The 26,480-nt window shown below is 43.6% G+C and overlaps 1 protein-coding gene and 1 pseudogene across 1 annotated transcript; both read right to left on the minus strand.

The window, feature by feature from the left end:
- Positions 1 to 5,740: 5,740 nt before the first annotated feature.
- LOC119876591 lies at positions 5,741 to 7,416 on the minus strand (annotated as a pseudogene).
- Positions 7,417 to 9,893: 2,477 nt separating this feature from the next.
- Positions 9,894 to 23,309, minus strand: CRK (CRK proto-oncogene, adaptor protein). The gene is made up of 2 exons (XM_038548455.1): positions 22,962 to 23,309; positions 9,894 to 10,519 (listed from the first exon to the last, which is right to left on the minus strand). Exons 1-2 carry the CDS (start codon positions 23,200 to 23,202, stop codon positions 9,909 to 9,911), a joined length of 852 nt encoding a protein of 283 aa, XP_038404383.1. The 5' UTR covers positions 23,203 to 23,309; the 3' UTR covers positions 9,894 to 9,908.
- Positions 23,310 to 26,480: the final 3,171 nt, after the last annotated feature.

Here is a 26,480-nt window from a genome sequence, read left to right on the forward strand (position 1 = left end):
GGAGCCTGCTTTTCCCTCTGCCTGTGTCTCTGCCTCTCTCTCTCTCTCTCTCCCTCTCATGAATAAATAAATAAAATATTAAAAAAAAAGAACAATGTTATTTTTTTATTTTTCTGTACCATTGAAATATAAATGTTATGCAATATACAATGTTATATTAGTTTCAGGTGTACAACATAGTGATTTAGCAATACATTATTTGGTGCTCACCGCAGTTATGTGTGGTCACCATCTGTCACCACTCAATGTTATTACATTATTTACTATATTCCCTATGCTGTACTTTTCATTATTATGGCTTATTTCTTTTATTACTGGAAATTATTATCTTAGTCTCCTTCACCTATTTTGCCCCCACCTATCTCCTGTTGGAAATTACTATTTTGTATTCTGCATTTAAGAGTCTTGTTTGGGAGACGCCTGGGTGGCTCAGTGGTTGAGCGTCTGCCTTCGGCTCAGGGCATGATCCCAGGTCCAGGGATTGAGTCCTGCATCAGGCTCCCTGTGGGGAGCCTTCTTCTTCCTCTGTCTCTGCTTCTCTTTCTGTGTCTCTCACAAGTAAATAAATAAACTCTTTTAAAAAAAGTATTTTTTTTTAATTTTTTAGATTCCATATATGAGTGAAATTATGTGCTGTCTTTCTCTGTCTTATTTATTTCCCTTAGCATAATACTCTCCAGATCCATCCACGTTTCCACAAAGGGCAGGAGCTCATTCTGTTTTTATGACTGAGTAATATTCCACTGTATATACATATACACCACATCTTCTTTATCCATTAATCTATTGATGGACACTCGGATTGCTTCTGTATCTTGGCTATTGTAAACAATGCTGCAATAAACATAGGGGTGTATATAATCTTTTCAAATTAGTGTTCTCATGTTCAGGGGTAAATAGTAATGGAATTACTGGATCCTATGGTATTTATATTTTTAATTTTTTTGAGGAAATTCCATTCTGTTTTCTTAAACATTTTTTTAAATTTTTTTTTATTTATTTATGATAGTCTCACAGAGAGAGAGAGAGAGAGAGAGGCAGAGACACAGGCAGAGGGAGAAGCAGGCTCCATGCACCGGGAGCCCGACGTGGGATTCGATCCCGGGTCTCCAGGATCGCGCCCTGGGCCAAAGGCAGGCGCCAAACCACTGTGCCACCCAGGGATCCCCCATTCTGTTTTCCACAGTGGCTGCACCAATTTACATTTCCTTTTTTTCACATCTTCACCAACTTGTTATTTCTTTTTTTTTTTTTTTAAGGATTTTATTTATTTTTTCATGAGAGACACACAGAGAGAGAGAGAGAGAGCGAGAGACACAGGCAGAGGGAGAAGCAGGTTCCATGCAGGGAGCCCAACGTGGGACTTGATCCCAGGTCTCCAGGATTAGGCCCCGGGCCGAAGGCAGCACTAAACCGCTGAGCCACCCTGGCTGCCCTGTTATTTCTTTTTAAGATTTTATTTATTTTTGGGATCCCTGGGTGGCGCAGCGGTTTAGCGCCTGCCTTTGGCCCAGGGCGCGATCCTGGAGACCCGGGATCGAATCCCACATCGGGCTCCCGGTGCATGGAGCCTGCTTCTCCCTCTGCCTGTGTCTCTGCCTTTCTCTCTCTCTCTCTCTGTGACTATCATAAAAAAATAAAAATTAAAAAAAAAAGATTTTATTTATTTTTAAGTAATCTCTACATCCAACGTGGGGCTTGAACTCACAACCCCAAGATCAAGAGTCACATGTTTTTCTGACTGAGCCAGCCAGGCACATCAACACCTGTTATTTCTTGCCAAGCCAAATATTTTGTTTTATTTCATTTTATTTTTAAATTTTTATTTATTTATTCATGAGAGACAGAGACAGAGACACAGGCAGAGGCTCCATGCAGGGAGCCCGACGCAGGACTCCATACTGGGTCTCCAGTATCATGCCCTGGGCTGAAGGCAGCGCTAAACCACTGAACCACCCGGGCTGCCCCCAAGCCAAATATTATTTTAATTATTTATTTCTTTTTATTTCTTTTTTTGGAGACAAATATTTTTAAATAGCCTTATCAAGATATAAATTACACATCATAAACTCCATCTGTCTTAAGCATAAAATGCAATGAATTTTAGTGTATTTATCGAGTTATATAGCCATTGCCACCACCTAATTTTAGTACATTTCCATCACACTAAAATGATGCTTATTTACAGTCAATTCCCATTCCCATTTTCAGCCCCAGGCAGCCATTAATCTCTTTTCTGTCTCATATATTTGCCCTTTATGGAAACAAATCATGTTTTGTGAGCTCCACTGGTTTGGTCTCTCTGTTAACTCTTGGTTGGTTTCTGCTTCGGATTTAGACTTTTTTTTTTTAAGATTTTATTTATTTATTCATGAGAGACACACAGAGAGAGGCAAAGGCATAGACAGAGGGAGAAGCAGGCTCCCCACAGGCAGCCCAATGTGGGACTCAATCCCGGACTCCAGAATCATGTCCTGAGCCAAAGGCAGAAGCCCAACCATTGAGCCACCCAGGTGTCCCAGATTTAGACATTTTAACCTCCCTATCTTTTATTTTCTTGCTCCTATTTCTTTCAATCCCTCACTGATTTACGTTGATCAATATTTAAGAACAGTGTCTCTGATTTTATGCTTAGTTTTCTCGCTTTGTGCATTTTGCACCATCTTGTATTCTTCAGTAACCAGTTCTCTGCTCCCATGGCTTATCAGGGCCCTGCCAGGCCATAGGGAAGTGCTGTGAGATTTGTAAAAGTGGTGCCCCTCCAACATAGAGTCTTAGGGCCTTGCTGCCGCTGCTTAGCAAGCAAAAAACGGGCTCTGTTTGTATTTATCTATTTATTTATTTATTTATTTATTTATTTATTTATTTATTTTTTATTTATTCATGAGAGACACAGAGAGAGAGAGGCAGAGACACAGGCAGCAGGAGAAGCAGGCTCTCTGCAGGAAACCTGATGTGGGACTCGATCCCAGGACCCCGGGATCATGACCTGAGCCTATGGGGCACCTGGGTGGCTCAGTGGTTGAGCCTCTGCCTTCAGCTCAGGTCCGGACCCTGGAATCAAGTCCCGCATCAGGCTCCCCACAGGAAGCTTGCTTCTCCCTCTGCCTATGTCACGGCCTTTCTGTGTCTCTCATGAATAAATTAATTAAATCTTTAATAATAATAATAATAATAATAATAATAATAATAATAATAAAATAGAATAGAATAAAACTATGCCCCTTGCAGACAAGTAAAGCCAGGAACTAGGCTAGATTTCAACTACTCTGCACCCCCCACGTCCTTAATTAGGGCATAACCTGGATATCCATACGCAGCAGCACTGCTAGAAAACTAGACATTTAGTTCTCCTTTACAATAGTAAATAGAGATTTACTATTAATCATTAACAAATGTTTTCTGAGTGTTTTCCATGTGGTAATCATGTGAAGTGCTACAGATAAAAGTGAATAAACTGGACACACCCTGACCTTAAGAAGCTTTGCTGAGTCTTTTCATTCTCAGTAATCTTTTTCCATGTGCCTTTCTTCTCAAACAGTCCCCAAGTTCCAATTCCAAACACCCACTTTGGCAGGTGCTAAAAGTAGCAGGGGCACCTCGGTGGCTCAGTCGGTGGAGCATGCAACTCTTTACCTCAAAGTCATGAGTTCAAGCCCCACTCAGTGGGTCGGGTGTAGAGATTACTTAAGAAAATAAAAAATCACTCAGCATAATACCCTCTAGTTCGATCCATGTTGAAGCAAATGGTGGGTATTCGTCGTTTCTAATGGCGGAGTAATATTCCATTGTATATAGAGACCACATCTTCTTTATCCATTCATCTTTCAACCATTCATTCGGGGAACATAAAAAATAGTGAAAGGGATTAAAGGAGAAAGGAGAGAAAATGAGTGGGAAATATCAGAGAGGGTGACAGAAACATGAGAGACTCCTAACTCTGGGAAACGAACAAGGGGTGGTGGAAGGGGAGGTGGGCAGGGGGATGGGGTGACTGGGTGACGGGCACTGAGGGGGGGCACTAGATGGGATGAGCACTGGGTGTTATACTATATGTTGGCAAATCGAACTCCAATAACAAAATATACAAAAAAAATCACACTTGCACATGCAAAATATTCAAGTTATGAAACAAAGAAAAACTATAAGGCTCAGTCTGTAGAACATGCAACTCTTTTTTTATTTTTTTAAAGACTTTATTTATTCATGAGAGAGAGAGAGAGAGAGGCAGAGACACAAGCGGAGGGAGAAGCAGGCCCCATGCGGGGAGCCCATTGTGGGACTCAATCCCAGGTCTCCAGGATCACGCCCTGAGCTAAAGGCAGGCTCTAAACCGCTGAGCCACCCAGGGATCCCCCGGACATGCAACTCTTGATCTCAGGGTCATGAGTTCAAATGCCATGTTGCACATGGAGACTACTTAAAAAGAATTTTTTAAAAAACCCTATAGGGCAGCCCGGGTGGCTTCAGCGGTTTAGCGCTGCCTTCAGCCCAGGGCCTGATCCCAGAGATCTAGGATCAAGTCCCACATCAGGTCCCCTTCATGGAGCCTGCTTCTCCCTCTGTCTGTGTCTCTGCCTCTCTCTCTCTCTGTGTCTCTCCTGAATAATTAATTAATTAAATCTTTTTAAAAATTAAATAAAAATAAAAAAACCCTATAAACATTTGAGTATTGACTTGTCTAGTGATGATGCTTTCTACGAAGTTGTGCTTCTTTATACATTTTAGTCAAATAGTTTATTTTATGGGATATCTTCAATAGATTGCAAAAATTGCCACAATCCTTCACTTTCCTATATCTGCTCCCCTTCGCAATGCAACTTTACAGCTCATCCCCAAGAAGCGGAGTCTATTTCCTTATTCCTTGAATTCTGGCTGGCCTTGAGACTCCCTTTGATCATGAGAATGCAGTGGAATTGGAATTGTGTCAGTTCTAAGCAGGCCTTAAGAGGCCCTGTGTGACGCTGCCTGTTCTTTTGGAACTCTGCCAACAGCCATGAAAACCAGTCCAGGCTACTCTGCTGGAGAACAGATCACAGGAAGTGGAGATAAACTGTCAGCGGAGGGCAAGACCAGACAGCCCCCAGTCAATCAGAAGCTAAGCAGACCGGAAGAACAATCCAGCTGAGCCAACCCAAATTGCTAAGCTGCAGAAATGTAAGATAAGTATATTATTGAGGGCTTTTTAATTTTCCAACATGGGGCTCAAACGCACAACTCTGAGATCAAGAGTCACATGCTCTACCAACTGAGCCAGCCAGGGTCCTGTGATTGTTGTTTTAAGCTACTACCTATTGACATGGTTTATTCTGCAACAAAAGCTAACTGATGTAATAACTTTTTTCTTTTTAAAATTATTTAGCGACCTAAGTCATCTCTACACCCAACATGGGGCTCAAACTCATGACCCAGAGATTGAGACTCTCATGTTCTTCTGACAGAGCCAGCGAGGGGCTCCAACACTGTAACCTTATGTCCTTAGGATTATTACAACCCACTGCTCCCACCTGGCTTTGGATGACCTTTAGCCTATCTTAAGGTTTTCTTTTTTTTTTTTTTTTAAGATTTTGTATATTTATTCATGAGAGACACACACAGAGACAGAGAGAGACAGAGACACAGGTAGAGGGAGAAACAGGCTCCATACAGAGAGCCCAATGTGGGACTCTATCCAGGAACTCCAGAATCATGCCCTGAGCTGAAGGCAGATGCTCAACCTCTGAGCCACCCAGGATTCTACATTTTGCACATTATGTACCTCCAAAGCCAAGGCTGTCTTGTCGTAGGCATTAGGGAACTCGCTTCTGGATTACCCCTGGCATAAATGGGCCCACTGGAGGTTAGGGGGCGGAGTGTTGACGCTGGGTTGGGCATAGGGCCCAGGCTCGGCCCACCCAGTGGGTGTGGGTGGGAACCCTCTGGTTACTCCAATCAGAGCCGATACTGAGGCGGAGGCAGGTCTATACTTCTCGACGTAAGGGATGGAATCATCCCCCTTTGCCTTCGCTGTCCTCTGCATTCACCACTGCTCTTCAGGCTTATCTGGATTCTCAGGATGTCTCCTTTCTTAAAGGGAAGATCTTCTTCATCATTCCCATTAAAGTCAAAGAGGGCTCGCACATACTCTGCTCCTCCTGCCTGAGAATCACTCCACTACCCTGCCTGGATCTGGAAACTGGTTCTATCAATGTTGTAGTGTCCAAAAATGTATTTTGTAGAATTCCAGTAAAGCAGGCAATGAATCAAACTCTTGATCCCTATTCGGAGTCTGGAGGGGCTCACCCTGGAAAAAAACAGAGCAGGCTATTATTTAAGATGTAGTAACAGGAGATGAATGAAGTTTTTAAGCATTTCCCAAACACTTTGGTCAATAATCAGAAAAAAAAAAAAAGTCTAGAAAAGATAACCCCTGTCCTAAACAGAAATCATACTCTGTAGTTTAAACATACCCTAGAGAAAGATGCCCATCACCACCTGCAGTAGAGACAGAACAGAAGGCCATAACAGATCAGGCCAGTCAGGCATGTTTCCATACTGGATCAAAGACAAAGCAACATGGAGACTTTTTATTGTGCTATCATTTACAAGAGTAGCATAAGCTTTAAGGTTTTCTTGCAATTTCTTTTTAACCTCAGGAAATGTAGCAAGCTCTACTTTTCATAAGTCCCAGCAGCTTTCCAAGAAGAGGTGGGGAAAACTGCTATCATCTACACCAGGCTCATACATTCCTTCTCTTCACATCTTCTAGACAATTCCTAGAAGAAAAAAGTGTTTATTTTAAGTGAGTTCTACATGCCCAGTGTGGGGCTTGAACTCACAATCCTGAGATCAAGTCGCATGCTTTATTGAACTAAGCCAGCCAGGCATCCCAGACTATCTTTTTAAATCTATGATTGCTGATCTCAAATTCATTTTGACAGTTACCAAACAACAAACAATCTTAAAGGCAAAAGAACCAAGGAGCCTAAAAGAGAAATCAGAAGTTACTGCTTAACAATCAATTCCTACAGGTCTTCACTGAATAAAAACATGTAACCATACTGTTCCCTTTGAAGCAAACAGATCATGAAAAAAGGAAATAAGGATACTTGAAAAAAAAATAAGTGTTAAATTTCTCAAACTCCAGGGTTCCCGGTGGCTCAGTCGGCAGAGCATGCAACTTTAAAAAAAAAAAAAAAAAAAAAAAAGATTTTATTATTTGAGAGTCAGAGAGCACAAGCAGGGGGGGGCAGAGGGAGAGGGAGAGGAGAGAGGAGAGAAACAAGTTCCCCACTGAGCAGGAAGCCTGATGTGGGGCTCAATCCCAGGACCCTGGGATCATGACCTGAGTGGAAGGCAGACACTTAACCAACTGAGCCACTCAGGCATCCCAGAGCATGCAACTCTTGGTCTCTGGCATGTGAGTTCCAACCCCATGTTGGAGGTAGAAATTACCTTAAAACAAAACTTTGAAAAGAAAAGAAAAGAAAAGAAAAGAAAAGAAAAGAAAGAAAAGGCATGTGGGTGGCTCAGTCAGCTAAGTGTCTGCCTTCAACTCAGGCCTTGATCCTGAAGTCCTGGGATCCAGCCCTGCATTGGGCTCCTTGCTGAGCTGTGAATCTCCTTCTCCCTCTGATCCTCCCTTCTACTCCTACTCATGCTCTTGTTCTCATTCTCTCTCAAATGAATAAATTTAAAAATCTTTAAAAAATAAATAAATAAAAATAAACTCTTGGGACGCCTGAGTGGCTCAGTGGTTGAGCATATGCCTTTGGCCTCAGGTGTGATCCTGCTTCTCCCTCTGCCTATATCTCTCTCTGTCTCTCATGAATAAGTAAATAAAATCTTAAAAAAAAAAAAAAAAACTCTTAAAAAAATAAAAAAGGAGGGATGCCTGGGTGGCTCAGTTGATTAAGTGTCCAACTCTTGATCTCAGCTCAGGTCTTGATTTCAGGAGCCTGAGTCAGGCTCGGGGCTCAGCCAAGTCTGTTTTTCTCTCTCTCTCCCAACTCAGGGCCTTTTTGTCAGTCAAACCTAGAAGCCCTCTTTGTATCTATTCAGATAAGAATGTAGATGAGAATGCATGTCACACATGTTTTGCATGTGTGCGTGCTCTATTAAATAAATAAATACTTAAATAAAATCTTAAAAAAAGATAAACCCCTTAATGAATAAATGAAGAAAGGAAGGAAATGCAAATGGAAACAAAATTAATGTGACAGCTATTCTTTCCTGGCTTGTTTCATGAATGTTATTTTTCATACACCAGCCCAGTGCTAACAAGGTCTATGATAAATGTCAAGAGTCCCATCTGCCATGTAGCATAGCACCATGTTGGATGTTGACATCATCTGAACTTAAATGAAAACATGAGGCTAGAAACTTGTTTTCCTTATCCTCCAAACTCAAAACGGATGTGACTTATGTCCCATACATTTCATTTCTCATCAAAGTAGAGACACAATACTTTTAAGTCACAGCATGATCTCAAAAAAAAAAAAAAAAAAAAAGGACTTTAAAAATACATTTTTCATTCAAACTTAGAAGAGTCAGCTAGCTAGAATATAAAAGAAAAATTTCTACTACTATCTAGAATATAAAAGAATCTACCACCTAGGGCAGCCCTGGTGGCGCAGCGGTTTAGCGCCGCCTGCAGCCCAGGGCATGATCCTGGAGACCCTGGATCGAGTCCCACATCGGGCTCTCTGTATGATGCCTGCTTCTCCCTCTGCCTGTGTCTCTGCCTCTCTCTCTCTGACTCTATGAATAAATAAATAAAAATCTTTAAAAAAAAAAAAAAAGAATCTACTATCTACTTTGTATCTACTATCTAGAATATAAAAGAAAAATTTCAAATCCAGTAATATAAGAGCCTGGTTCAAATAAATTCTACTATCTACTTTGTTTCTACTATCTAGAATATAAAAGAAAAATTTCAAATCCAGTAATATAAGAGACTGGTTCAAATAAATTCTAGCTTATTCTGTAGGCTAACACTTCTACTTAGGCAGAAGGCAGCTCTTAATCCCTGGTGTATGAAAATGACCCAAAGAAAACAGCACTTAGAGATTTCAGTTTATAAGAATACACTTTTGCCCCTTCTCTGCTAGTTTGTGCTCACATAACTTCAGCCTGTCCTTTAAAAAGTTAGCTATTTGCTTACATTCAAATTCTATCAGTAGGTTCTAAAAGATGGGATAGCATGCCACTTTTGTACAAGCTTTACACTGAACCACTAGCTCTTCAATAACTCAAAGGGAGGGAGGGAGGAGGTAAGAGACAAAGCCATGAATGCAAAAGAGAGGAATAAAGAAATAAACACAATGCAATGGTTGGCCAGAGATGGGACTACCAAGGATAACTATTCACCAGAAAAAGGCAGGAATTTACTCCTCAGGAACTGGCTTCCTGTCTGTAAAATGCACTGAACAATAAAAAACAAGTAAACTTAAAAAAAAAAAAAAAAAAAAGTAAACTTGCTACTCCTGGTAGTATACAGTTTTCAGTATGTATCTCTTCTTACCTGTACTATGCTTTACCGTTCCTCCTAAATTTTTACTTTACAAACACAATCAGTCAATGGTAAGAAACCCCATTTCCCCTAAAGTAAAATGGGAAAAGTCCATTTAAGTGGTTTGACAGAGCCCACCTTATTTTAGACAATTATAAACAGAAAGAATGAATCAGATTAGAATGTAGATGAGAAAAAAATATTTTAGGTTAATTCCTATTAATTCAGGTGGTGTTACTGAAGAAGTCAAAGTATGTTTAGTAGATCAATCAGAACATGGAGTTATACAATTTTAAGCTTACTTATTCCAAAATAGGTTTTCTACAAAAAAGAGAAAACCTAACATTAAATGCCAAAATGAGTACTTAATGGTTTGACATCTACAACATCACAATGCTGGTGCTTCTATTCAGCATTCCTAAAAAGCTCTAAGAGGTCTGAAAGGGAGACCCTGCAGCAGATCTCTTCTTTCTACATTTTGCACATTATGTACCTCCAAAGCCAAGGCTGTCTTGTCGTAGGCATTAGGGACTCGCTTCTGGATTACCCTGGCATAAATGGGCCCATTCTGGAGGTTAGGGAGCGGAGTGTTGACGCTGGGTTGGGCATAGGGCCCAGGCTCCGGCCCACCCAGTGGCTGTGGGTGGGAACCCTCCTGGTTACCTCCAATCAGAGCCGATACTGAGGCGGAGGCAGGTCTATACTTCTCGACGTAAGGGACTGGAATCATCCCCCTCTTGCCTTCGCTGTCCTCTGCATTCCACCACTGCTCTTCAGGCTTATCTCGGATTCTCAGGATGTCTCCTTTCTTAAAGGGAAGATCTTCTTCATCATTCCCATTAAAGTCAAAGAGGGCTCGCACATACTCTGCCTCCTCCTGCCTGAGAATCACTCCACTACCCTGCCTGGATCTGGAAACTGGTTCTATCAATGTTGTAGTGTCCAAATAATGTATTTTGTAGAATTCCAGTAAAGCAGGCAATGAATCAAACTCTTGATCTCCTATTCGGAGTCTGGAGGGGCTCACCCCTGGAAAAAAACAGAGCAGGCTATTATTTAAGATGTAGTACACAGGAGATGAAATGAAGTTTTTAAGCATTTCCCAAACACATTTGGTCAATAATCAGAAAAAAAAAAAAAGTCTAGAAAAGATAACCCCTGTCCTAAACAGAAATCATACTCTGTAGTTAAAACATACCCTAGAGAAAGATGCCCATCACCACCTGCAGTAGAGACAGAACAGAAGGCCATAACAGATCAGGCCAGTCAGGGCATGTTTCCATACTGGATCAAAGACAAAGCAACATGGAGACTTTTTATTGTGCTATTCATTTACAGAGTAGCATAAGCTTTAAGGTTTCCTTGCAATCTTCTTTTAACCTCAGGAAATGTAGCAAGCTCTACTTTTTCATAAGTCCCAGCAGCTTTTCCAAGAAGAGGTGGGGAAAACTTGCTATCTATCTACACCAGGCTCATACATTCCTTCTCTTCACATCTTCTAGACAATTCCTAAGAAGAAAAAAGTGTTTATTTTTAAGTGAGTTCTACATGCCCAGTGTGGGGCTTGAACTCACAATCCTGAGATCAAGTCGCATGCTTTATTGACTAAGCCAGCCAGGCATCCCAAGACTATCTTTTTAAATCTATGATTGCTGATCTCAAATTCATTTCTGACAGTTACCAAAACAAACAAACAATCTTAATTAGGCAAAAGAACCAAGGAGCCTAAAAAGAGAAATCAAGAAGTTAACTGCTTAACAATCAATTCCTACAGGTCTTCACTGAAATAAAACATGTAAACCATACTGTTCCCTTTGAAGCAAACAGATCATGAAAAAAGGTAAATAAGGATACTTGAAAAAAAAATAAGTGTTAAATTTCTCAAACTCCAGGGTTCCCTGGTTGGCTCAGTCGGCAGAGCATGCAACTTTAAAAAAAAAAAAAAAAAAAAAAAAAAAAAGATTTTATTTATTTGAGAGTCAGAGAGCACAAGCAGGGGGAGGGGCAGAGGGAGAGGGAGAGGGAGAAACAAGTTCCCCACTGAGCAGGAAGCCTGATGTGGGGCTCAATCCCAGGACCCTGGGATCATGACCTGAGTGGAAGGCAGACACTTAACCAACTGAGCCACTCAGGCATCCCAGAGCATGCAACTCTTGGTCTCTGGCATGTGAGTTCCAACCCCATGTTGGAGGTAGAAATTACTTAAAACAAAATCTTTTTTTTTTTTTTTTTAAGATCCATTTATTTATTCATGAGAGACACACACACACAGAGAGAGAAGCAGAGACATAGGGAGAGACAGAAGCAGGCTCCATGCAGGAAGCCTGAGGTGGGACTCAATCCTGGGAGTCCAAGATCAGGCCTTGGGCTGAAGGCAGGCACTCAACTGCTGAGCCACCCAGGCGTCCCCTTAAAACAAAATCTTAAACTGGTTTTTGTGGAGCTCTTTTTTTTTTTTTTAAGATTTTATTTATTCATGAGAGACACTGAGAGAGAGGCAGACACAGGCAGAGGGAGAAGCAGGCTCCCCATGGGACTCAATCCCAGGACTCAGGGATCACGACCTGAGTCAAAGGCAGACACTCAACCACTGAGCCACCCAGAAGCCCCTTCCTTGTTTTGTTTTAAAGGTTTATTTGAGAGAGAAGGAGCACAAGCAAGGGGAAGGGTAGAGGGAAAAGGAGAAGCAGTCTCCTCACTAAGGAAGGACCCCAATGCAGGGCTCCATCCCAGGACCTTGGGATCATGATCTGAGACTAAGGCAGATGCTTAATGCTTGAGCCACCAAGGCACCCTGATTTTTTTTTAATCAGACTTAACCCCCAGGTTAAGCCTTAATCCACATTCAAAATTGAGATATTAAAAAAAAAAAATTGAGATAGAACCTCCCAAATTTTAATGTTTATGTATATATATGTATGTATATATACAAGGTCATAAGTATACATACACAAGTGTTTTACAGTTACTACAAAGCTTTATAACTTGCCTTTTTATTATGAAATTTATAAATTTCTCCTTTTTAAGAACAACTTTTCAAGATTTTATTTATTCATGAGAGACACAGAGGGAGTGAGGCAGAGACCCAGGCAGAGGGAGAAACAGGCTCCATGCAGGGAGCCTGACATGGGACTCAATCCCAGGACCCCAGGATCATGCCCTGGACTGAAGACACACGCTAAACCTCTGAGCCACCTGAGCTGCCCCAAGAACATAACTTTTTTTTTTTTTTAAGAACATGACTTTTAATAGCTATAAAGTGTTCCCAACTTTTCACTAGTGAAAATGCTATTATGAGCATTTTTGTTAATAAGCTTTCCTTCTTTTTTTTAAAGATTATTTATTTGAGAGTGAGAGCACGAGAGGGAGGAGGGGCAGAGGGAAATGAGAAGCAGATTCCCTGCTGAGCAGGCAGCCCAACATGGGACTTGATCCTGAGACTCTGGAATCATGACCAAGCCCACCTCAGACGCTCAACAGACTGAGCCACCCAGGTGCCCCAGTGAAGACTTTTTTTCTTATTCCATTAGGATAAATTCCTTGAAATGCAACTGCTGGATCAAAGGGTAAGAACATTTTATTTTAAAGGATTTTATTTATTTATTCATGAGACAGAGAGAGAGAGGGGCAGAGACACAGGCAGAGGGAGAAGCAGGCTCCATGCAGGGAGCCCGATGTGGGATTTGATCCCGGGGCTCCAGGATCATGCCCTGCCCCAAAGGCAGGCACCAAACTGCTGAGCCACCCAGGGATCCCAAAGAGTAAGAACATTAAGGTTTATATTGCCAAATTGCTCTCCAAAAAGTCTGTACAATTTATACTCCCACCACTGGTTTATGAGTTCCCATTTCCCCCATATCCTTGCCAAACAATATTTTAAAAATCACTGACAATTTGGGGCACCTGTATGGCTCAGTCTGTTACACCGTCTACTTTTGGTTCAAATCATGATCCCAGGATCCTGGGATTGAGCCCTGGGTCAGGCTCCCTTCTCAGTGGGGATTCTGCTTCTCCCTCTCCTCTGCCCCTCCCCCTGCTCATGCCCTCTCTCTGTAATACACAAAATCTTAAAAATAAATAAAAATCATCGACAATTTAATGAGAAAAATCTTTTTTCTTTTTTTTTTTTTTGAGAAAAATCTTTTAAAATATCATCTTTGATTCTTTGTTTTTCTTTTTTTTTTAAATTTTTTTTTCTTTTAAGATTTTTATTTATTCATGAGAGACATACACACAGAGAGAGGCAGAGGGAGAAGCAGGCTCCATGCAGGGAAGTGGAACTCGATCCCAGGACTCTAGGATCACGCCCTGGGCCAAAGGCAGGCGCCAAACCGCTAAGCCACCCAGGGATCCCTCTTTGGTGTTTTTCAAGTTTACTATTTGTTCTTCTTTGGGGAAGGTTACTTATCCAAGTCCTCTGTTAAGGAAAAATGGTCAATTTATGCTTTTCACTCCAAGAACACTGGTCCACTCTCTAAAAGCCACAGTGGGGCACCTGGGTGGCTCAGGGGTTGAGCGTCTGCCTTTGGCTCAGGTCATGATCCTGGGGTCCTGAGAGCAAGTCCTGCATTGGGCTTCCCATGGGAAGCCTGCTTCTCTCTCATGAATAAATAGGTTAAGATTTTATTTATTTATTCATAGGCACAGAGAGAGAGGGGCAGAGACACAGACAGAGGGAGTAGCAGGCTCCATGCAGGGAGCCCGATATGGGACTCGATCCCAGGTCCCCAGGATCACACCCTAGGCTGCAGGCGGCGCCAAACCGCTGCGCCACCAGGGCTGCCCTAAATAGGTAAAAATCTTAAAAATAAAATAAAATCCACATTGATTTATAAGGGCACCTGGGTGGCTCACTCAGTTAAGCGCCTGACTTTTGGTTTTGGCTCTGGTCATGAACTCAGGGTTGTGGGATCAAGCCCCACATCAGGCTCTGTGTTCAGCAGAGTCAGCTTGAGATTCTCTCCCCCTGAACACCACTCTCTCTCAAATATATCAATCTTGGGCAGCCCAGGTGGCTCAGCAGTTTAGCGCCGCCTTCAGCCCAGGGCGTGATCCTGGAGACCCAGGATTGAGTCCCACAACGGGCTCCCTATATGGAGCCTGCTTCTCCCTCTACCTGTGTCTCTGCCTCTCTGTGTGTCTCTCATGAATGAATAAATAAAATCTCTTAAATAAATAAACAAATAAATAAATAAATATTTAAAAGCCATAGTGATTAATGTGGTGAATATTGTGGTAGCCCAGATGTACTCTAAAAGAAATGAGACCCAATTATTAGGTACAGGGTTAAAAATGACTTCTTCCAGAATGACCAGAAAAAGTACATTTAAAATTTAGTAGTGGGAAAAAAAAAATAAATTAAAAAAAATTTAGTAGTGGGGGGCATGCCTGGGTGGCTGCGGTTGAGTGTCTGCCTTCATGCTCAGGGCATGATGCCGGAGTCCATGGATCAAGTCCCGCATTAGGCTCTCTGCATGGAGCCTGTTTCTCCCTCTGTGTTTCTGCCTCTCATGAATAAATAAAATCTTAAAAAAAAAAAAAAAAAAAAGTAGTGGGGAGAAATGAAAAGATAAACTTTAGAAGTTAACCAGAAGTCCTCAATACAGAATGAGTACACCCTCTCTTTTTACATGAATGAATGAATGAATGAATGAATGACGGGACGCCAAGACACAATTGCACATTTCTTACATTGCAAAGGTCCATCTGTGGAATTCATGGCTGTAAGCTAAAAAAAAGTTAATATCCCACAATCAGTAATGCTGGCTGTCTCTCCAACTCAATATACTGAAATAGATGCCCAGACCCAGGACTACTTATCTACAGTGAACACAACCGCAACAGTTTCAAGTGCTGAACTAGAGAGAGAATTTTGGTTATGAATATACCAGAACATGGTGTTGCTATATTCTGGAGTTTCTCTTCACCCAAATGGATCACTGAAGGATTGTTCTTATTCAAGTCTGGTAAGCAATGAGATACATGATCATTCTGCCTATTACTGCTAGGCTAATTCAGTGATCCTTTAGGCCTGCTGAACTATGCTAAAGGACTGGGTCAGAGCGAGCTCCAAAGAGACCTACTTAAAGCACTGCCTGGTCAAGAAAGCCTCCAGTGCAAAGTGGTAGGGAGGACTCTTACACCAGCAGCGTACCCATGGTTTAGAAAATGATGCTAATGACCTGGAGAGGAAAGCTCCTTTGCTAGAGTTTACTCAACTACACGCCAAGGTGCAAAATGGTTTTTCACTAGTTGCCTTTTTGGGACAATGGTTGGCAGACAGTACTCAGTAAATGTTAGATATTATTGTTGATGAACAAAATTCTGAAGTGAGGGGGGCACCTGGGTGGTTCAGGGGTTGAGCGTCTGCCTTTGGCTCAGGTCATGATCCCGGGGTCCTGGGATCGAGTCCCTCATCAGGCTCCCTGCAGGGAGCCTGCCTTTCCCTCTGCCTGTCTCTACCTCTTTCTGTGTCTCTCTCATAAATAAACAAACAAAATCTTAAAAAAAAAAAAAATTCTGGCATGAGGGAAAAAGGTTAAATGAAAGCCTATTCCCAGCTTTAAGAAGCTCATAGCATATCTGGGGATATCAAAGCATACACAGTATCATTGGTAGGCAAGAAACAAAGCAGCAGGTCTTAGGAAGACATTATTTCCCTCCTGGCTTTGACTTTCCACTGGAGATGTATTCTTACAAAAAAACAGTAGCAATAACAAATTGTGTTTATACACCAAAATCACCACGAAAGAACAGCTCTGACCATCCCTGAACATTTCCAAGGTGCTCTTTTCACTCTAAAAAGGAAGGTAACCACTCCCTGTCACCAATTGTTATGGTTCCTCCATTACTCTACTAGTCCAAATAAAAACATGCTTTGTGTTTGTTTTTGGGGGGAGGGGAGAAAAGTTTAGAAGAACATATAAGACTACAAAGCCCAGGGGCCTTAGAAAGATCACTGTGAAATTATGAAAAGAAAAAATGGCAGCTCCTCTGTCACAGCTCCTCTGTCATAAACATAAAGGTAGAAGCTGGTTCATTTCTTGCTCAAATGCTGTACTGTAACAAACTGGACCCACAATTTCTTTTTTTTTTTTTTTTTGGCTTCGCTTGGCAATCCTAGCAGTCACAGAAATACGAGCAAAACACCAAGGAAAATCTTTAATATTCTTTTTTTAATTTATTTATTTTTTAAGATTTGTTTGTTTATTTATTTATGGGGGGGGGGGGCAGAGACAGAAGCAGGCTCCATGCCTGGAGCCCGACGTGGGACTCGATCCCAGGACTCCAGGACCGCACCCTGGGCCAAAGGCAGGCGCCAAACCGCTGAGCCACCCAGGGATCCCTCTTTTTTTTTTTTTTTTTTTTTTAAAGATTTTATTTTTAAGTAATCTCTACACCCAATGCAGAACTTGAACTCACAACCCCAAGATCCAGAGTTGCACGCTCTACCCACTGAGTCAGCCAGGCCCTGCTCTAATATTATTTATAAATTTCTTCATATTCTTTTTTTTTAATTTTTTTTAATTTTTATTTATTTATGATAGTCACACACACACAGAGAGAGAGAGACAGAGGCAGAGACATAGGCAGAGGGAGAAGCAGGCTCCATGCACTGGGAGCCCGACGTGGGATTCGATCCCAGGTCTCCAGGATCGTGCCCTGGGCCAAAGGCAGGCGCCAAACCGCTGTGCCACCCAGGGATCCCTATTTCTTCATATTCTTTTAAGATTTATTTATTCATGAGAGATACATTAAGAGAGAGAGAGAGAGGCAGAGACACAGGCAGAGGAAGAAAATAGGCTCCATGAAGGGAGCCCGACGTGGGACTCCATCCCGGGTCTCCAGGATCACGCCCTGGGCTGAAGGCAGCACTAAACCGCTAAGCCACCGGGGTTGCCCAATTTCCTCATATTCTAATGATACTGTAATAATTCCACCAGAGGAATGCGTTTTTGTGAACTGCTGAAGCAGTCAGATATATGGCCCATCAACCTTCACTGATCCAAACTCCAGAAGGGAAGGGAAGAGAAAAGAACATAAATTTCAGATAAGTCCAAACCTCATCAGCTATGTGTCTCCTTTACCCTACTTCATCTCCTTCCAACCACAAACAGCCAAAGGCAGGAAATAAAAGGGCGGGAAAGGAAGGAGATACAGTCAGTCTAGAGAAAAGAACCAATAACCAGTTCTCATTGCTGGGACTTAGCAAACCTTTCTGACTTGTCCTACGTAAACCTGGCTAGTATTCTGAACATGCAGTTATGAACAAACACACTCAGAAATCAAAATCAATGCAAGCAGTTAGATATTCTTTTTGGTTTCTGTACATGCTCATTACTTCTAAGCATTTTAACCCACAGGTTACATCAATCTTTAACAACACCATTCCCTGAAGTTTTATGAAGAATACCTAAAAGCTCTGTGGGCTAAAACAGGCCAGGTCACTTCTGGTATGGGTACTACCACAGCAGCTCCATCATCAGCTTCTTATATCAAAGCATTTCCATTTCCCCCCTTCCTCTTTCCGTAACTCCCACTCCTTTCCTTCTCTTCTGCCTATGATATTTATAAAAACTGCTTAAACACACCCCACCACCTGTCCAATACAAAGGGCTAAAAATGCTGCTGACTTTCATCTGAGGTTTCCCAAGAGGTATCAAATATCTGGTCTCCTAAGCAAATAGAACTTTCTAAAAATGGTGGGTATCAACATGGTACTTTGCAGATTCAGAATGATTGGGTTTGATGAATTCTGGTTCTGCCATTTACTAGCTGTATGAGCTGTTACTTAACTTCTCATGGTGCCAAACACCAATGTAATAAAATTCCTAAAAGTTGCTGGAACATTACAGGTGCTTAATCAAAAGCAAATTCAGCTTAATATCCTGCCTAAACCTCTCAATTCCTTTAGAAATGTTTGATTAATGCCAAACCCAAAGTCCTCTGTACTGTTTCCCAGAGAAGATTTTACAGTATCTCAAGATGCTTCTTGGTCAAATGCCTGCCTCTCTTGGGAGGGTCATACTTTCACAAGAGCATAGTAAAGGCTGGGAAGTCCTGCAATAAATAAATCTACTTTCTTTTATCATGAAATCCTTTTTCTGTTGTAAACCTTTAATTAACTCACTGAAGAACTTCTCCAGAACCACTGGATGGAGGGATACTTTCTGTAATTGAGGAATAAAACACAAGGACCGGGTTGAGAACTGCAAAGATGAGGTACACAAATGAAACACAGACGGTGGAGGTACAAAAAGGCAACAACGGGTAATGAACAGTCCCACTAGATCTCTAGAGAGTGGTTTGGTCCAGCACCACCTTGCAGAGGCAACACAAACAATAACCACTCTAATTTCTGCCCCTCACCCACTAGAACAATAGGTAGAAGGCTCTGAGTTAGGCAGGTAACAACAAGTGCCATCATATTTCTATGTCTTGGATCCAAGGTCCTTTCATACTTCTTGATGCACTCCAAACCCCTCCACCCCAGCACTTACTCTCTTACACATGCTATCTTATCAGTGCTCACCAACCCACACCATGCCTGCCTATGAGCCTCTGAATGCTGAGAACAGTTTTCCATTTTTCTTCAACTCCTGCTCTCCCAATCTCATAGTTATGTATGTACATAAGACTAATACAGCTAATACTAAGTATTTACTACATGCTAGCCCCATTCCTAAGCATTTAATACACTAAAATTCATTTAATCCTCAATACAAACCTATGAGGTCAATATTATTATTTCCTCTCTTTTACAAATGAGGAAATTGAGGCAGAGGCAATTTAAAGAACATGCCCAAAGTTATATAAGTGGTTAAGTCGTAAGGAAGATTCAAACCCGAGCTCCAGGGCTCAAACTTATAACTACTCTCCCAGCTCACACTTGTTCAGTTTTGTTGATTGTCTACTGGCCAAGGTCTAGCAATACCTCATTGTTTGAAGAAATGTATGAAGCAATGATTGCAAAGCCTTCCCAAGAGGTCTACCTTGGAAGTCCAACCTGACAGAGTATGACCAGTAGACTTGCCCAAGCTCTGCCTCATAGCCCTGAAGCACAACCAGGGTGCTCCCAGACTATGGCAGCCTGCAGAAGCTACACATCTAATTTAAAAAGATTTACCAGGGATCCCTGGGTGGCGCAGTGGTTTGGCGCCTGCCTTTGGCCCGGGGCGCGATCTTGGAGACGTGGGATCGAATCCCACGTCGGGCTCCCAGCATGGAGCCTGCTTCTCCCTCTGCCTGTGTCTCTGCCTCTCTGTCTCTCTCTGTGTGACTATCATGAATAAATAAATAAAATCTTAAAAAATAATAATAATAAAATAAAAAGATTCACCAGAAAAGGTTAAAAATATCCGATCCATCCTACCCCATGCCTCTAAAAACTGTATCTGAGCCATTCCATATTAATTCTACCCATGTATTATGTCCACAAAATATGCTATATAATCCTAAGCAAAAAGTTCATTTTTCATCTTCAATTTGCCAAATAAGGATTTAAAAGCCTCATCATTGACTTTTATTTATTTATTTATTTATTTATTTATTAAATTTTATTTATTCATGAGAGACAGAGAGAGGCAGAGACATAGGCAGAGGGAGGAGAAGCAGGCTCCATGCAAGGAGCCTGATGTGGGGACTCAATCCCAGGACTCTGGGATCGTCACGCCCTGAGCCAAAGGCAGAGGCTCAACCACTGAGCCACTCAGGCGTCCCTCATCATTGACTTTTAGATAAAAGACATGTATTGTCCAAATACTAAAGCTAGTTTCTTCTGGTCATCCTTTCCTTTTGGTCTTTAAACAGAACATAGGACCCTGTGACAGAAACAAATCTTCTATGAGCACTGTTCAGATCTCAAAAGGAAAGAGAAAGAAGTACAGAATAGTGTCAGCTCTCTAGTCAGAATTCCGAAGTTGAAAATCTGGCTCAGTCATTTATCAGCTGTGTGACCTTGGGCAAGTTCCTGAATCTCTCTGTTTCCTCACCTATAAAATGAAAATATTTTAGTAAATAGAGATTACAGTATTTCTCACCAGATTGTTATAGACAGAAAATGAGACAAGGCACAGAAAGTACTCAGCAAAGTACTTGGCACAGAATAACCAGTCAATAAATGTTAGCTATTAATACTCTACACGCTTTTCTAAAATTAAAGAAATTCCTCTGTATAGTTTCAAAAAGAAAAGAGCTTGACGGGGAAGCAAGGAGAACAAAGACTAAGTAACCTTTATAAAGACAGCAACTCAATCAATTGCTCTATGTGAAAAACTGGGCACATTACCAGAAACAAGAATTAACACAATGCCTGTGAACTTTCCACACCCCATCCACAAACTCTGGCAATCTTCACCTTCTCTCTTGAGCCAAGGATTTGAACTCCTATCTGTTATGAAAAGGTGGAGCTCAATATCAAGGTAAGCGCAGAGATATAAAGTCATAACACAAAGGTGTGTAGAAAGCTCAAACCAGCAAACCTGCCTGTTGTCATCTCCAAATTTTGCAAAACGCATACATAAAAGGTTGAAAACTGGGGGTGCAGGAGGTTGAAAATTGAATTTCAGTGACAGTTTGACATATTACTGCACTGTAATGCACAACCCTAGATACCAAGAAGGTGGTGAAAAAGCACAACATAGGGATCCCTGGGTGGCGCAGCGGTTTGGCGCCTGCCTTTGGCCCAGGGCGCGATCCTGGAGACCCGGGATCGAATCCCACATCGGGCTCCCGGTGCATGGAGCCTGCTTCTCCCTCTGCCTATGTCTCTGCCTCTCTCTCTCTCTCTCTCTGTGACTATCATAAATAAATAAAAATTAAAAAAAAAAAAAAAAAAAAAGGAAAAGCACAACATATCGGGTTTAGGGCAAATTTATGTTCTATCAATATTCCTGTCTCATGTTATGCTATTAAACCAAACAGACTGGGACGTGCCTGGGTGGCTTAGCGGTTGAGTGACTGCCTTCACCTCAGGGCATGATCCTGGGTCTGGGGATTGAGTCCTGCATCGGGCTCCCAGCGAGAAGTCTGCTTCTCCCTCTGCCTGTGTCTTTCATAGATAGATAGATAGATAGATAGACAGATGATAGATAGATAAATAAAATCTTAAAATAAAAATTAAACCAAGCAGACTGAGAAGACCTAGGATACTTCCTGGATTTAAAGATCTCATACTCTTCCTATAATTGATACGTGTTAGCAACAGAGACTGACTATCCCATCTCCCTATTTCTGGCCAGAGTGAATGAATCTAAATTAGGACTATCCCTAAAGGGCAAGTTTGCAAAGGCTGGCTCAGGAGGCTCCTAATTCTTATGAGACTGGCCTGGAGCTAGCCTCAGCTGGTCAGAAGAAAACTGCTTCAATTTGAAAAATGAGAAAGACTACAACTCTTGGTGCTGTTACACAGATGATGGTAATCTGACAATAACCTCAGAATTACTCTGTATTTCACAAATCTCAAGTACTAAGTGCATGAACCTCCTTAACATTCTCCAAACAGCTCTAAAGGCGTAAGTAGGACAGTCACATCTCAGTGATCCTTGGTTAAGAAAGAAAAGGGCCACAGCCCCAACTTACTGAGCAAGAGGCCCTGACATATGACATTGACAATGCTTAAGTCCAATGAAATTGGAAGTTCCATTCACTTCCAAGGAAGGGACTGTTTCCACTGGCTTATTTCCTGGGAGGGGTGTGGGGGCATAGAATCTGTCCTCCACAAAATACCCTGAAAACTAGAACCCTCTAATTGTGGAAAAGAGTCTCTGGACGCCAAGATCTCTTGGACACGGTCAGCTGGACATCAACTTGTTCTGGGCTGATCACAGAGGGCTTACTTCTGTCACCAAGGCACTTAGCTCACCACCTTCGTCCTCCGCGGGGGAAGAGGACAGTAAAAGTATTTTGGAAAGATGCCCAAGAAAGGAAAAAGCTGACCGGTTTCCTGAGGGTGTCTCCATCCCTCCGGGCTAGTATGTGGTGACTTCCTATCAAAGGCCAGCAGGGGAGAATAGCTCTCCAAACCAAACCCGGCTCTCTAACAGTACAGGAAATGTTTCAAGCCTAAAAAGCCACTTGTAGGATTATCGAATTCATCCTGGGAACCGCTGCCAAGTGATGCCCCCGCAGTGCCAATATCCCCCTCCGCTCTTTGTCCCCACGTTGCCCGCCCTGCCCTAGTGCCTGGCCCCGGCGCTAGCCCCACCCTGGGGCCGAAGCAGTTCCCCTTCCCCTGGGCTGTCCTCCCAAGTCACACCCAGAGGCCTGGGTCAGCGGCTCCTCCTCCACACACACACAACCGCCAGTGGTGGGAACGAGCCCGGGCACCAAGGTACCCCCATGCCAGGGTCGCTCCAGCCCTCTGCCCACGTCCCTCGTGGAGGCTAGCTCGCGAGGGGCAGCCGGTCAGGCTGGCGAGTTCCGCGGCCCTCACCCCGCCCGGGGCCTCCCGTCCCGTCCCGTCCGTCCTCACCGGGCGGAGGCTGGGCGGGCGACGGTGGCACAGACGGGCGCGGGCCGCTGCTGTTGATGATGTAGTGGGAGACGCGCGAGTTCTCCGAGACGCTGAGCACATAGTCCCCGGGGCTGGTGCTCGAGTCCCGCACCAGAAACACCCCGTGCCGCTGGCCCTGCAACAGCGCCACCGCCTCCTGCCGGCTCAACCGCCCCCAGTACCAGCTACTCCGCTCCTCCGAGTCGAAGTTGCCCGCCATGGCCGCCTCCGCGCCTACACGCTGGGCCGCCGCCGGCACGCGCGCCCCTCCTGCCCCGGCGCCCGCCGCCCAGCGGACCGGCTCGGGTCTCAGCTTCACAGCAGTGCCCGAAATGGCGGCGGCGGCCGCGGGCCTTCCCCACCGGAAATGACGCGCACCTTGCCCCCGCGAGGATGCCGGGAAGGGGACCGCAACCCGCCATGGGGAGAAGGGCAAAGGACAGCTCGGGTGCGCACTGCGCATGCGCCGCCGTGTGCGTCGCCGCCTGGCGGGGATCGGGACTGCAGGGGATGGAGGGGCCAAGTCCAGGGCCGGTGGTAGGGGCTCAGCGAGGAGTCGGCGGAGGTTTGTGTTTGCGGTTTTGGCCACGCGGCTCCAGGGTTCGAGTTCCTGGAAGGCCCGGGAATTCTAGGCAGCAACTCCGAGACACAGTTGGACTACAAAAGATGTATGTGGCCTCAGGGCCTGAGCTCCTGGAGACTTTGGTCCTTTTCTGGTGGTTCCTCCATCTTCTCTCTAGACTGGCTTAAGTATTTTGTTTGCACTGATTGACTCAGCAGTTACTGACACCACATTTGCTCTGTGGGTGCAAAGGTGATCAAGGTTTGGGCCCTGACCTCACAGAATTCACAGACCAGTGGGAGGAAGCAGGAACAATGACAAAGGAATTCCAAGCACTGTGAGAGGGAACCAACCAGGAGCTCCAGCCCAGTCTGTAAAGGGATTCAGTCCTCCACCTACCAGAGGAGGTGGCTTGAGCTGAATGTTGAATGGCCAGTAGGGGAAGAGCATGCAAGACAGAGAGAGCAGAATGTGCCAAGCCAGGAGTTCTCTGGATTGAGTCTTTCAAGTCATTTGCCCAGATTCTTCTAAACACTAGTCGTGGCCAGGGGTATCCTCTATTCTCCTTACTATCATGATCTCTGTCTCTGTATTCCATATCTGTATCTGTATTCCTGTGAACAGCCTGTTCACTGGTGCCCTATAGACTTGCTGCTCTAAGTACATTGCACACATCTGACAGTGTGTGCTTTCTAAATTACAACTCTAAGACTGTTCCTACCCTGTGCACAACTTTTAACAGTCTCCAGAACTGGGACGCCTGAGTGGCTCAGTGGTTGAGCATCTGCCTCTGGCTCAGGGGGTGATTCTGGGATGTGGGATCGCATCCCACATCAGGCTCCTTGCAGGGAGCCTCCTTCTCCCTCTGCCTACATCTCTGCCTCTCTCTGTGTCTCTCATGAATAAATAAATAAATAAAATCTTAAAAAAACAAACAAACAACAGTCTCCAGAACTTAAAATTCCCAGTTTAGGTCACAGCATAAAATGAGGTCACAGTGTCCTCTTAACAGCTCCTACATGAACCTTGTGTTTCTTTTTTCTGGAATACCCTTTCACTCCTTTCTGGATCTGAATCTCAAATGTCTTCTCTTTTTTTTCTTTTTTTTTTAAGATTTATTTATTTATTTATTCATGAGAGACACACAGACAGAGGCAGAGACACAGGCAGAGGGAGAAGCAGGCTCCATGCAGGGAGCCTGATGTGGGACTCGATCCCGGGACTCCAGGATCACGCCCTGGGCTCAAGGCAGGTGCTAAACCTCTGAACCACCCAGGGATCCCCCTGTCTTCCCTTTTTTAACCAACTATTACTTCCTCTCTGCATCCATAGCCCTGTGTCCATATTATTTCCATTACAGTTCCTACCCATTGTACTGTAATCCTTCATTCACAGGTCTGTCTGTGTCCTACACTAGAACTCCTCAAAGGCCACACATCTAGTGTAGGAGGCACTACATAAATGTTACAACAGCTACCATTTATTCAGGGAATACTGCCTGCCAGGCATAGCGCTAACTGCCTTTAGTATGGATCATCTCATTTAATCCTCTTAACAGCCTCATGGGTGGTATTTTACAACTATCCCCATTTTACAGGTGAAGCTCAGAGAGGTTAAGTTATTTGTCCAGAGACACACAGCTGCTGTGTAGGGAGCTGGTATTCAAATCCTAGAAGGAGCAGAGAGCTGTGGTCACGGTGCTGTATCCTCAGCAATGCCAATGCTGGAATAGGCATTGATGAGGACAGGAGGTTGGAGGAGGATGGCAGAAATAGACATTAAAGAAAAAAAATATATCAGCCCTGGATTTTGATCTTACATGAAAAACACACCTCTTCCGGATCTACTGCACACACCCCTGGGCCTGCTCTGGGAAGGGAAGGGGAGTGAAGGCACCTTCCCTGCTGTGACTCATTGTGACCCTGGCTTAGTCACAGCCTGTTACCACAAGCCAGTAGCAGAAGCCATCCCAGTGTGAATTCTGGCTCTTTGGGAAAGAGAGGTGTCTGTTCTTCACTTCTCCAGAATGGCGGAGGTTTGAGGCGGGGCCTTACCCAGAGACTGCTTGTGGGTTCTGATTACAGAAAATGGACTTGAAAAGAATAAGGGCAAAATAAAGAGGAAGAAAGGAAGGAGAGAAGGGAAGGAGGGAGGAAGGGAAGAAATAGATCATAACCAAGATGGAGGGGCTCCCTGGGTGGCTCAGCGGTTTAACGCCTGCCTTTGGCCCAGGGCGTGATCCTGGAGTCCCGGGATCGAGTCCCGGGATCAAGTCCTACGTCGGGGTCCCGGCATGGAGCCTGCTTTTCCCTCCTCCTGTGTCTCTGCCTCTTTCTCTCTCTTTCTGTGTCTATCATAAATAAATAAATAAATAAATAAACAAACAAACAAATAAATCTTAAAAAGAATAACCAAGATGGATAATAAGCAAGGAGATTGGCAAGGAGGGGAGACCCTGACCCAAGGGACTACTTACATGTGTTTTTATTGGAGCACAGAGAGGACAACATGGTAGGAACAGAAGTGGCCTTGGGACAAATTGAAGGCAAGCCCATCCTGCCCCTACTTCCTTTCTCTTCTCCTCCTCCTCTCCCCTTCATACATTCAGGATTTGCAGCTAAAATCGTCATACACACACACACACCTAATAAGCTTGAGATCTGCCCTACAAAGAATGTGACCTTCCTGGGATGTCTGGGTGGCTCAGTCGGTTAAGCATCCAACTCTTGGTTTCCGCTCAGGCCACAATCTCGAGGTTGTGGGATCAAGCCCCGTGTCGGGCTCTGTGTTCAGTGCAGAGTCTGCTTCAGATTCTTTCCCTCTCATTCTCTCTCTCAAATAATAAAAAAGTCTTAAAAACAAACAAACAAACAAACAGACCCTGTCAGAATGCCTGGGTAGCTCAGCGGTTAAGCACCTGCCTTCGTCTCAGGGCA

Source organism: Canis lupus, chromosome 9, assembly GCF_011100685.1.
Source record: "Canis lupus familiaris isolate Mischka breed German Shepherd chromosome 9, alternate assembly UU_Cfam_GSD_1.0, whole genome shotgun sequence".
Lineage (NCBI taxonomy): Eukaryota > Metazoa > Chordata > Mammalia > Carnivora > Canidae > Canis > Canis lupus.

Coding starts and splice junctions, on each gene's coding strand:
- CRK (XM_038548455.1), bottom strand. CDS start 23,202: ATGGCGGGCAACTTCGACTCGGAGGAGCGGAGTAGCTGGTACTGGGGG. Junction 10,520..22,961: donor GCCCGCCCAGCCTCCGCCCG/GTGAGGACGGAC, acceptor GTTTTTTTCCAG/GGGTGAGCCCCTCCAGACTC.